This window comes from Somniosus microcephalus, chromosome 12 (genome assembly GCF_052327205.1).
Source record: "Somniosus microcephalus isolate GS21.2 chromosome 12, FLI_Smic_1.0, whole genome shotgun sequence".
NCBI lineage: Eukaryota > Metazoa > Chordata > Chondrichthyes > Squaliformes > Somniosidae > Somniosus > Somniosus microcephalus.
Genome location: NC_140998.1, coordinates 197,997,619 through 198,010,303, shown reverse-complemented (window position 1 = coordinate 198,010,303; position 12,685 = coordinate 197,997,619). Strand labels below are relative to the sequence as shown.

The following is a 12,685-nucleotide window of genomic DNA, read 5'->3' as shown; positions in this document are numbered from 1 at the left end:
GGCGAACACGATGACGCGGGCGAACGCGATGACGTGGGTAAACGCGATGACGCAGGCAAACGCGATGACGTCACGTCGCTCATCACATGACTGTCCCAAGCGTGGGAAAACACGATGACGTCATGACGCACATCACGTGACCACCCCAAGCGCGGGAAAACGCAGTGACGTCATGACGCAATCCACGGGACTGCCTGGTCAGTCCTCGTGGCTTCTCTGTCTGCTGAAGACCTATTTTAAGGCTCTCCTGTAGCGAGCTGAGCAACCTGTTTGAATTCCTCTGTTCCTGCATTAAATACCTTTTTGATTGTTCTCCTGGAGTCGAATTAGATTATTAAGTAGGCATTCGTCCAACACCATAAAGGTAGAAGCCCCGTTCGCCCTGTGCAACATTGATACGGCGCAGACCACGTACCTGGATACGGTCTCCGTTTTCGACAGCTCTACCGAATTTCGGAGCGTCAGCTTCTTCGACAATCCCACGGCGGAACAGCAAGTATAACACCTCACAGCGCGGGTGCAGCACGTTTTCGGGCTCACAGGATCGGAGCGCGCCCCGGCGGAGAGGCCACGAGGACTCAGTCCTCACAAACCAAGCCTCGCAACCCTCGCAACCCGCGAGGACTCACCCCTTGCAACCCACGAGGACTCGCCCCTCGCAATCCACGAGGCTTTGCTCCTCGCAACCCACGAGGAACCACCCCTCGCATACCACGGGGATTCCTCCCTCGCAAACCACGAGGATTCCTCCCTCCCGAAGCACGAGGACCCATCCCTCGCAACCCACGAAGGTTCGTCCCTCGCAAACCACGGGGACCCATCCCCCGCCGACGCCGCACCAGCCCGTCAGCCTGCTGGTCTGTCTTTTCTACCACGCTTTTCAGCGCGAAAGAGAAGCGTTGCCGCCCTCCTGGCAGTTTTTCCCCTAAACCAACAACAACTAGAAGCGTTGCCGCCCTCTCGGCAGTTTCCCCTTAAATCAACAACAACTAGAAGCGTTGCCGCCCTCCCGGCAGTTTTCCCCTCAACAAAAGCAAACATCTACTGACGCTGCGAACATCGAGGACGGGTCCAACGGGCATCCCGCGGCCACGATCGGCCACGCGAAAATTGCTGTCATCACCGATCACTGATCAACGCAGCAACGGTTCACTCTCTTCTGTGTTACCGTAGGAGCACTACGGCACGCACCGTTCCGTGCGTTCCCGACTGCCGAAGAGTTTGCTCGCCTGTCGGCGAGTTCACCGACCTGCCAAGACCCACGTTTCTTTCCTCCTGGATCGCCCGTTCGGCGTTCCTGCAGATTTCGTCTGACTGGGGACCTTCTTCCAACAATGACAGAGCCATGGTCCGCGTCTGCCCAACCTGCCAGTCACTATGACGCGGCCAGCTGTTTCGCCCCGGTGCCCGCTTCGAACCACGGGCTACAGAGGTCACACGCTTCCACGGTCCTTCGCAGGGCTGAATACGTTTTATTCACCCTTACACACATCGGGATCTGCTCAAGACCCCATCTGCTGGACCACATATTTCGACCTCGCCAGCCACGTCAAGGCAGCACGACCGCCCGCCTGACCACCAGCCACCCATCGTCGTTACGGCACACCTGGTACGATCGTCCGCCTGACCACCAGCCACCCATCGTCGTTACGCCAACTCAAGTACGACCGCCCGCCAGACCGCCAGCTACCCGGCAGTCTCTGTCTCGCGACTACAGGAGTCATTCGGAGAGGCTCGTCAGACCACCTCACCGTTTGACGTCCGTTAAAGTGAATTCTGGGGGGGCGCATGGAGCGGTACCACCGAGTGTCCCTTACTTACCAGACATAATTCTCTTTAACGCGATGAAACGGGCGAACGCGATGGCGCGGGCAAACGCGATGACGCGGGTAAACGCAATGACGTCACGTCGCACATCACGTGACCGTCCCAAGCGCGGGAAAACGCGATGACATCATGACGCACATCACCTGACCACCCCAAGCACGGGAAAACGCGGTGACTTCATGACGCAATCCACGGGACTGCCTGGTCAGTCCTCATGGCGTCTCCGTCTGGTGAAGACCTATTTTAAGGCTCTCCTGTAGCGAGCTCAGCAACCTGTTTGAATTCCTCAGTTCCTGCATTAAAAACCTTTTTGATTGTTCTCCTGGAGTCGAACTCGATTATTAAGTAGGCATTCGTCCAACACCTACAATTGGTGAACCCGAATACCTACAATTGGTGACTAACGACGTGAGGATGGGAGCTCATCAATACCTACATTGGTGACCCCGTTTTTCGTGAACGTTTTTCACGAAAGCAGCGCAGCCGGACCCCGATTTTTCGTGAATGTTTTTCACGAAAGAAGCACGCATGGAAGCTTAAACCGTTTCGCTCAGCTACCACAACACTGGGAGCAACAATCGCCCTCGTGCTTTATAAAGGTAGAAACCCCATTCGCCCTGTGCAACATCGATACGGCGCAGACCACATACCTGGATACGGTCTCCGTTTTCGACAGTTCTACCGAATTTCGGAGCATCAGCCTCTTCGACAATCCCACGGCGGAACAGGAAGTATAACACCTCACAGCGCGGGTGCAGCACGTTTTCGGGCTCACAGGATCGGAGCGTGCCCCAGCGGAGAGGCCACGAGGACTCAGTCCTCACAAACCAAGCCTCACAACCCTCGCAACCCATGAGGACGCACCCCTCGCAACCCATGAGGATGCACCCCTCACAACCCACGAGGACTCGCCCCTCGCAATCCACGAGGCTTCGCTCCTCGCAACACACGAGGACCCACCCCTCGCAAACCACGGGGATTCCTCCCTCACAAATTCCTCCCTCGCGAACCACGAGGACCCATCCCTCGCAACCCATGAAGATGCGTCCCTCGCAAACCACGGGGAACCATTCCCCGCCGACGCCGCACCAGCCCGTCAGCCTGCTGGTCTGTCTTTTCTACCACGCTTTTCAGCGCGAAAGAGAAGCGTTGCCGCCCTCCCGGCAGTTTTTCCCCTAAACCAACAACAACTAGAAGCGTTGCCGCCCTCCCGGCAGTTTTCCCCCTACCGAAATCAACGACAACTAGAAGCGTTGCCGCCCTCTCTACAGTTTTCCCCTCAACAAAAGCAAACATCTACTGACGCTGCGAACATCGAGGACGGGTCCAACGGGCATCCCGCGGCCGCGATCGGCCACGCGAAAATTGCTGTCATCACCGATCACTGATCAACGCAGCAACGGTTCACTCTCTTCTGTGTTACCATAGTAGCACTACGGCATGCACCGTCCCGTGCGTTCCCGACTGCCGAAGAGTTCACTCGCCTGTCGGCGAGTTCACCGACCTGCCAAGACCCACGTTTATTTTCTCCTGGATCGCCCATTCGGCGTTCCTGCAGATTTCGTCAGACTGGGGACCTTCTTCCAACAATGACAGAGCCATGGTCCGCATCTGCCCAACCTGCCAGTCACTATGACGCGGCCAGCTGTTTCGCCCCGGTGCCCGCTTCGAACCACGGGCTACAGAGGTCACACGCTTCCACGGTCCTTCGCAGAGCTGAATACGTTTTATTCACCCTTACACACACCGGGATCCGCTCAAGACCCCATCTACCGGACCACATATTTCGACCTCGCCTGCCACGTTGAGGCAGCACGACCGTCCGCCTGACCACCAGCCACCCATCATCGTTACGGCACACCAGGTATGATCGTCCGCCTGACCACCAGCCACCCATCATCGTTACGGCACACCAGGTATGATCGTCCGCCTGACCACCAGCCACCCATCGTCATTACGGCACACCTGGTACGATCGTCCGCCTAACCACCAGCTACCCGGCAGTCTCCGTCTCGCGACTACAGGAGTCGTTCGGACAGGCTCGTCAGACCACCTCACCATTTGACGTCCGTTAAAGTGAATTCTGGGGGGGCGCATGTAGCGGTACCACCGAGTGTCCCTTACTTCCCGGACATAATTCTCTTGAACGTGATGAAACGGGCGAACGCGATGACGTGGGCAAACGTGATGATGTCACGTCGCACATCACGTGACCGTCCCAAGCGCGGGAAAACGCGATGATGTCATGACGCACATCACGTGACCGCCCCAAGCGCGGGAAAACGCGGTGACTTCATGACGCAATCCACGGGACTGCCTGGTCAGTCCTCGTGGCGTCTCCGTCTGGTGAAGACCTATTTTAAGGCTCTCCTGTAGCGAGCTCAGCAACCTGTTTGAATTCCTCTGTTCCTGCATTAAAAACCTTTTTGATTGTTCTCCTGGAGTCGAACTCGATTATTAAGTAGGCATTTGTCCAACACCTACAATTGGTGACCCCGAATACCGACAGTAATATATATTTAGGGAATGTGTGTAAATGTGGTAATATATATTTAGGGGTTGCTCGTAAATGTGGTAATATATATTTAGGGTGCGTTTGTAAATGTGGTAATATATATTCAGGGAGTGTGTCTAAATGTGGTACTATATATTTAGGGAGGGGGGAAGGCCATGGCGGGATTTGAAAACAAGGATGAGAATTTTGAAATCGAAGCAATGCTAGACCAGAAGCCAATGTAGGTCAGCGAGCACAGGGGTGATGGATGAACAGAACTTGGTGCGAGTTAGGACACGGGCTCCAGAGCTTTGGATGAGCTCAAGTTTACGGAGGGTAGAACCTGGGGGGACCGGCCAGGAGAGCGTTGGAATAGTCAGGTCTGGAGGTAACAATGGCGTGGATGAGGGTTTTCAGCAGCAGATGAGCTGAGGCAGGGGCAGAGTAAGGTGATGTTATGGATTTGGAAGAAGGCGGTCTTGCTGATGGAGTGGATAGGTGGTCGGAAGCTCAATTCAGGTGCTGTAGGGAGCGTGTGTAAATGATGTTGGGTGTACTGTAGGGAGCGTGTGTAAATGGTGTTGGGCGTATTATAGGGAGCGTGTGTAAATGGTGTTGGGCGTATTATAGGGAGCGTCTGTAAATGGTGTTGCAGGCTGCAGGGAGCATGTGTAAATTATGTTGTCGACTGTAGGGATCGTGTGTAAATGGTGTTGCAGACTGTAGGGAGCATGTGTAAATGATTTTGCAGACTGTAGTGAGCATGTGTAAATGGCGTTGCCGACTGTAGGGAGCATGTGTAAATGATGTTGCGGACATTAGGGAGCATGTTTAAATGCCCGATGTACAGTACAGTGATAGGCGTGAGCTTGCTCTCCCCCTGATTTCTCCGGGTATAAAGATAATGATGAAGACCAATCTTTCTTACCATGTGCATTCTGTACAGGATGCTGATTCCCAGAGTCATGAAGGGTTTTGAGAAGTCAATAACTTTCTCCCTCTCAGCAGTGATGGTGAAGGCAGCTACAGCAAGGTCCGCTTTCTACATATACACAAACACACAGTCAGCCCACAGGGTTCACCAGTATTACCTCTCTCTCTCTCTCTCTGTCTCTCTCTCTGTCTCTCTCTGTCTCTCTCTCTCTCTCTCTGTCTCTCTCTCTGTCTCTCTCTCTCTCTCTCTCTCTCTCTGTCTCTCTCTCTGTCTCTCTCTCTCTCTGTCACTTTCTCTGTCTCTCTCTCTCTGTCTCTCTCTCTCTGTCTCTCTCTGTCGCTCTCTCTCTCTCTCTCTTTCTCTGTCTCTCTCTCTCTGTCTCTCTCTGTCTCTCTCTCTCTGTCTCTCTCTGTCTCTCTGTTTCTGTCTCTCTCTCTCTCTCTCTTTCTCTGTCTCTGTTTCTGTCTCTCTCTCTCTCTCTCTTTCTCTGTCTCTCTCTCTCTCTCTGTCTCTCTCTCTCTGTCTCTCTATCTCTGTCTCTCTATCTCTGTCTGTCGCTCTCTCTCTCTGTCTCTCTCTCTCTGTTTCTGTCTCTCTCTCTCTCTTTCTCTGTCTCTCTCTCTCTGTATATTTCTCTCTGTCTCTGTCTCTCTCTCTCTCGGTCTCTCCCTGTCACTCTCTCTCTATCTCTATCTCTCTCGCTGTCTCTCTCATTCTCTTTCACTCTCTGTGTGATTCTCTCTCTCTCTCTCTCTCTGTTACTCTATGTCTGTCTGTCTCTATCTCCCTGTTTATCTCCCTCTCCAATTCTGGGTCTCTTTCTATGTCTCTTATTCTCTCTATACTTCGCTCCATCTCTTTTTCCGTCTCCCTCCCTCTTTCCATCTCTCTTATTCCATCTCTCTCTTTCCGTCTCTCTCTGTCTCTCACATCTTTTTCCTTCTCTGTCTCTCTCAAACTGCCTCTTTCTCTCGCTCTGTCTCATTTACTCCCCATCTCTCTCTCTCTGTCTCTCTTGGCTCCATCTTTGTCTCTGTCAGTCTCCCCCTCTCTCTTTTTCTCTCTCTTTCTCTCTGTCTCTCTTTGTTTTTCTCATTATCTCTGACTGTCTCTGTTCCTCTCTTGCTCTCTTTCCATCTCTCTCTGTCTCTCTTTCTCTCCATCTCTATCTCTGTCTATCTGTCAATCTCTCTCACCCCGTGTCTCTCGTTCTGTCTGTCTCTGCCTCTGCCTCTCTCTTTCTGTCTCTCTCTCTATGTCTCTCTGTCTCTTTCTCTTTTGATCTGTCTCTCTCCAACTCTCTGTCTTTTTCTTACTCTTCATTTTTCCACCTCTCTCTTTCTCCATCTCTTTCTGAATCTCACTTTGTCTCTCAGTCCCTCTCTCTCTCTCTCTCTCTCTCTCTCGCTGTATCTCTCTCCTGCCTGTCCGAGGCCCTCAGGCCTGCTTCTATTGTCCCAGTGATATTATCTTTCACTCACAGTTCTGCCCCAATCCTTGTTCTGTAACGTGAAGGTTTACACCGACAGTTGTTAAATATTAATCTATTTCAGATGCTGCAGAGTCAGTCAGTGCCTTGATAGTGTACCTGAGACTGCAGGAGCCTCTTCACCACGGGCCCCATCATACCAGGCCCTGTAACCACAGGCCACATTACCACAGGCCCCGTCACCACAGGCCCCGTCACCACAGGCCCTGTAACCACAGGCCACATTACCACAGGCCACGTCACCATAGGCCACGTCACCACAGGCCCTGTCACCACAGGCCCTGTAACCACAGGCCCCGTCACCACAGGCCCCGTCACCACAGGCCCATCACCATAGGCCCTGTCACCACAGGCCCTGTAACCACAGGCCTCATCACCACAGGCCCTGTCACCACAGGCCACATTACCACAGGCCCCGTCACCACAGGCCCTGTCACCACAGGCCACGTTACCACAGGCCCTGTCACCACAGGCCACGTTACCACAGGTCCTGTCACCACAGGCCACGTTACCACAGCCACGTTACCACAGGCCCCGTCACCACAGGCCCTGTCACCACAGCTCCATCACCACAGGCCCTGTAACCACAGGCCTCATCACCACAGGCCCCGTCACCACAGGCCCCGTCACCACAGGCCACGTTACTACAGGCCCTGTCACCACAGGCCCCATTACCATAGGCCCTGTCACCTTAGGCCCTGTAACCACAGGCCTCATCACCACAGGCCCCGTCACCACAGGCCACGTTACCACAGGCCCTGTCACCACAGGCCTCATCACCAAAGGCCCTGTAACCACAGCTCCCATCACCACAGACCACGTTACCACAGGCCCCATCACCACAGGCCCTGTAACCACAGGTCCCATCACCACAGGCCACGTTACCACAGGCCCTGTCACCACAGGTCCCATCACCACAGGCCATGTTACCACAGGCCCTGTCACCACAGGCCCCATCACCACAGGCCACGTTACCACAGGCCCTATCACCACAGGCCATGTTACCACAGGCCCTGTCACCACAGGCCCCATCACCACAGGCCATGTTACCACAGGTCCGGTCACCACAGGTCACGTTACCACAGGCCTCATCACCACAGGCCACGTCACCACAGGCCCCGTCACCACAAGCCCTGTCACCACAGGCCCCATCACCACAGGCCACTTTACCACAGGCCCAGTCACCACAGGCCACATTACCACAGGCCCTGTCACCACAGGCCCTGTCACCACAGGCCTCATTACCACAGGCCCTGTCACCACAGCCCCATCACCACAGGCCCTGTCACCACAGCCCCATCACCACAGGCCTCATCACCACAGCCCCGTCACCGCAGGCCCCGTCACCGCGGGCCCCGTCACCACAGGCCCCATCACCACAGGCCCGGTCACCACAGGCCCTGTCACCACAGGCCCGGTCACCACAGGCCCTGTAACTACAGGCCCGGTCACCACAGGCCCTGTCACCACAGGCCCCGTCACCACAGGCCCTGTCACCACAGGCACGGTCACCACAGGCCCTGTCACCACAGGCCCTGTCACGTCAGGCCCTGTAACTACAGGCCCCATCACCACAGGCCTCATCACCAAGCACACATCACCACAGGCCCTGTCACCACAGGCCTCTTCCCCACAGAACCCATCCCCATAGGCCCCATCTCCACAGGTACGATCCTCGAACAAATCCAGGGCCGCTGAGATCTATTCCCAGGCCTTAACCATGGCTGAAAGGGATAAGCTGGTCTTGCACATCCCATCGAACCAGACACTGACAGCAACCTGCTCAACCACATCCCTCACAAGGGCACAACTCACCTCTCCTCCCCTCCCCTCCCCTCCACTCTCCTCACCTCCACTCTCCTCTCCTCCCCTCCACTATCCTCACCTCCCCTCTCCCCAACTCTCCTCTCCTCCCCTCCCTTCCCCTCCCCTCTCCTCTCCTCGCCTCTCCTCCCCTCTCTTACCCTCACCGCTCTTCTCCTCTCCATCCCTCTCTTCCCCTCTCCTTCTCTCTACTCCCATCTCCTCTCCTCCCCTCTCCTTCACTCCCCTCTCCTCCCGTCTCCATCCCTCCCCTCCACTCTACTCTCCTCCCCCTCCTCTCCTCCCCTCTCCTCTCCGCCCCCTCCTCCCCTCTCCTCTCCTCCCCTCTCCTCTCCTCCCCTCTCCTTCCCTCTCCTCTCCTGCCCTCCCCCTCCTCCCCTCTCCTCCCGTCTCCTCTCCTCCCCTCTCCTCTCCACCCCCTCCTCTCTGTTATGTATCGTGTGTTCTCCTCCCACCTGTGGTGGCGCTCTCACAGCAGATAAATGGTTGGGTGTTCTCTTGGTTAAGTTTAGCTCTCTTTGTTCGGAACTCTCCAGAACTTCCCTTTCCCTTCGAATAAAGCACTTCATGTTTGAATCTCTGAGTTCTGAGTTCTAATTGTGTCTAGGTAAAAAAGGTACCGACACAACAGTCTCCTCCCCTCTCCTCTCCTTCCATCTCCTCTCCTCCCCCTCCTCTCCTCCCCTCTGCCCCTCTCCTCTCCTCCCCTCTCCTCTCCTCTAATCTCCTCCCCTCCCTGCTCCTTTCCTCTCCTACCTTCTCTTCTCTCCTCCCTTCCTTTCCACTCCTCTCCTCCTCCCGCTTCCCTCCTCTCTCCTTCCCTCTCCGCTCCTCTTCTCTCTCTATCCCCCCCTCTCCTCTTACCCCCACATGTGAACATCGCACCACCAGGCCCCGTTTGAGGGAACAAGACGGATGGATCGAGAAATGGATTTATATCAAGTGTCCAATCTCCGAGGCCTGGGCGACAGAGGTGGCTTCTCATGTTTGGCCTTGATCGCGGTTTTTGTTTGTAATGAGATCTTGGTTACTACACCACCTCCCGCCCCACACCCAGAACTGATGGAAGCTACCAGACTCCTTGGGCCATAGAGGGTTAAATTACAAGGACAGGGCCTTCTCAAGGGCAACTAGGGATGGGTAATAAATGTTGGTCTTGCTAGCGATGCCCACATCCCATGAAAGAATAAAAAAAAGGTTGCATAGCCAAGGCGAATGGCCTCCCCCTGTTCCTGTGTAACAGGCTCGAGGGGCTGAATGGGCCTCCTCCTGTTCCTGTGTAACAGGCTCGAGGGGCTGAATGGGCCTCCTCCTGTTCCTGTGTAACAGCATGAGGGGCTGAATGGCCTCCTCCTGTTCCTGTGTAACAGGCCCGAGGAGCTGAATGGCCTCCTCCTATTCCTGTATAACCGCACGAGGGGCTGAATGGGCCTCCTCCTGTTCCTGTGTAACAGGCTCGAGGGGCTGAATGGGCCTCCTCCTGTTCCTGTGTAACAGCACGAGGGGCTGAATGGCCTCCTCCTGTTCCTGTGTAACAGGCCCAAGGAGCTGAATGGCCTCCTCCTATTCCTGTATAACCGCACGAGGGGCTGAATGGCCTCCTCCTGTTCCTGTGTAACAGGCTCGAGGGGGCTGAATGGCCTCCTCCTGTTCCTGTATAAGAGGCTCGAGGGGCTGATGGCCTCCTCCTGTTCCTGTATAACAGGCTCGAGGGGCTGAATGGGCCTCCTCCTGTTCCTGTGTAACGGGCTCGAGGGGCTGAATGGGCCTCCTCCTGTTCCTGTGTAACAGGCTCGAGGGGCTGAATGGGCCTCCTCCTGTTCCTGTGTAACAAGCTCGAGGGGCTCAATGGCCCTCCTCCTGTTCCTGTGTAACGGGCTCGAGGGGCTGAATGGCCTCCTCCTGTTCCTGTGTCCCCGGGCAGTTGTTGGCTCTGATCTGGTGCCCTGGCTGTCTGGGCCAGCTCCTACCCGCTGGATGAGCTCCCCGACCATCCCAGTCCAGGAACCGTTGGACTCGGGGGCTCCGTACAGCCCGTCCTCCACCAGTTTGATCTTGAAGTTGAACTTGAGGATATCGCCCAGCTCCTTCAGCATGTCGACGCAGAAGCCCTCGTATCGGTCGTCCTCCTTCAGCTCCTGGAAGTTGCGCTTCCGCATCACGTACGGGTTTTCCTGCAGGGCCGGGAGACCCAGAGTGTGAGCATGCACACACCCGACGATTCACACCACCGGGAAACACACACCCGACGATTCACACCACCTCACACTACCGGGGCACACACCCACCGATTCACACCACCTCGCACCACCGGGAGACACACACCCGCCGATTCACACCTCCTCACACCACCGGGACACAGACTCACCGATTCACACCGCCTCACACCACCGGGGACACACACCCGCCGATTCACACCGCCTCACACCACCGGGAGACACATACCTGCCGATTCACACTGCCTCACACCACCGGGAGACACACACCTGCCGATTCACACCGCCTCACACCACCGGGGAGACACACCCAGTGATTCTCACCACCTCACACACCGGGAGACACACACCCGCCGATTCACACCACCTTACACCACCGGGAGACACACACCCGCCGATTCACACCGCCTCACACCACCGGGAGACACATACCTGCCGATTCACACTGCCTCACACCACCGGGAGACACACACCTGCCGATTCACACCATCTCACACCACCAGGAGACACACCCGGTGATTCACACCGCCTCACACCACCGGGGACACACACCCACCAATTCACACCGCCTCACACCACCGGGAAACACACACCCGCCGATTCACATTGCCTCACACCACCGGGGACACACACCCGCCAATTCACACCGCCTCACACCACCGGGAGACACACACCTGCCGATTCACACCTCCTTACACCACCAGGAGACACACCCGCCGATTCACACTGCCTCACACCACAGGGAGACACACACCCGCCAATTCACACTGCCTCACACCAACGGGGACACACACCCGCCGATTCACAACTCCTCACACCAACGGGGACACACACCTGGCGATTCACACCGCCTCACACCACCGGGGACACACACCCGCCGATTCACACCGCCTCACACCACAGGGACACACACCCGCCGATTCACACCGCCTCACACCACCAGGAGACACACCCGCCGATTCACAACTCCTCACACCACCAGGAGACACACCCGCCGATTCACAACTCCTCACACCACAGGGACACACACCCGCCGATTCACACCGCCTCACACCACCAGGAGACACACCCACTGATTCACTACTCCTCACACCACAGGGAGACACACACCCGCCGATTCACACCGCCTCACACCACCGGGGACACACACCCGGTGATTCACACCGCCTCACACCACCGGGGATACACACCCAGTGATTCACACCGCCTCACACCACCGTGGACACACACCCGCCGATTCACACTGCCTCACACCACAGGGAGACACACACCCGCCGATTCACAACGCCTCACACCACCGGGAGTCACACAGCCGCCGATTCACACCACCTCACACCACCGGGGATACACACCCGCCGATTCACACCGCCTCACACCACCGGAGACACACACCCACCGATTCATAACTCCTCACACCACCATGAGACACACACTCGCCGATTCACACCGCCTCACACCACCGGGAGACACACACCCGCCAATTCACACCGCCTCACACCACCGGGGATACACACCTGCTGATTCACACTGCCTCACACCACCGGGAGACACACACCCGCCGATTCACACCGCCTCACACCACCGGGGACACATACCCGCCGATTCACACTGCCTCACACCACCGGGAGACACACACCCGCTGATTCACACCACCTCACACCACCGGGGATACACACCCGCCGATTCACACTGCCTCACACCACCGGGAGACACACACCCGCCAATTCACACCGCCTCACACCACCGGGGATACACACCTGCTGATTCACACTGCCTCACACCACCGGGAGACACACACCCGCCGATTCACACTGCCTCACACCACCGGGGACACATACCCGCCGATTCACACTGCCTCACACCACCGGGAGACACACACCCGCCGATTCACACCACCTCAC

The 12,685-nt window shown here is 56.4% G+C and overlaps 1 protein-coding gene across 1 annotated transcript in view; it reads right to left on the bottom strand.

Moving 5' to 3' along the window:
* Nucleotides 1-12,685, bottom strand: part of grik5 (glutamate receptor, ionotropic, kainate 5) — a 158,134-nt gene that overhangs the window by 69,686 nt on the left and 75,763 nt on the right. The window contains exons 9-10 of the mRNA XM_086002407.1: nucleotides 10,539-10,742; nucleotides 5,250-5,363 (exon numbers count right to left, since the gene is read on the bottom strand). Of these exons, the coding sequence (XP_085858533.1) occupies nucleotides 5,250-5,363; nucleotides 10,539-10,742 (318 nt within the window). The remainder of the gene's footprint in view (nucleotides 1-5,249; nucleotides 5,364-10,538; nucleotides 10,743-12,685) is intronic.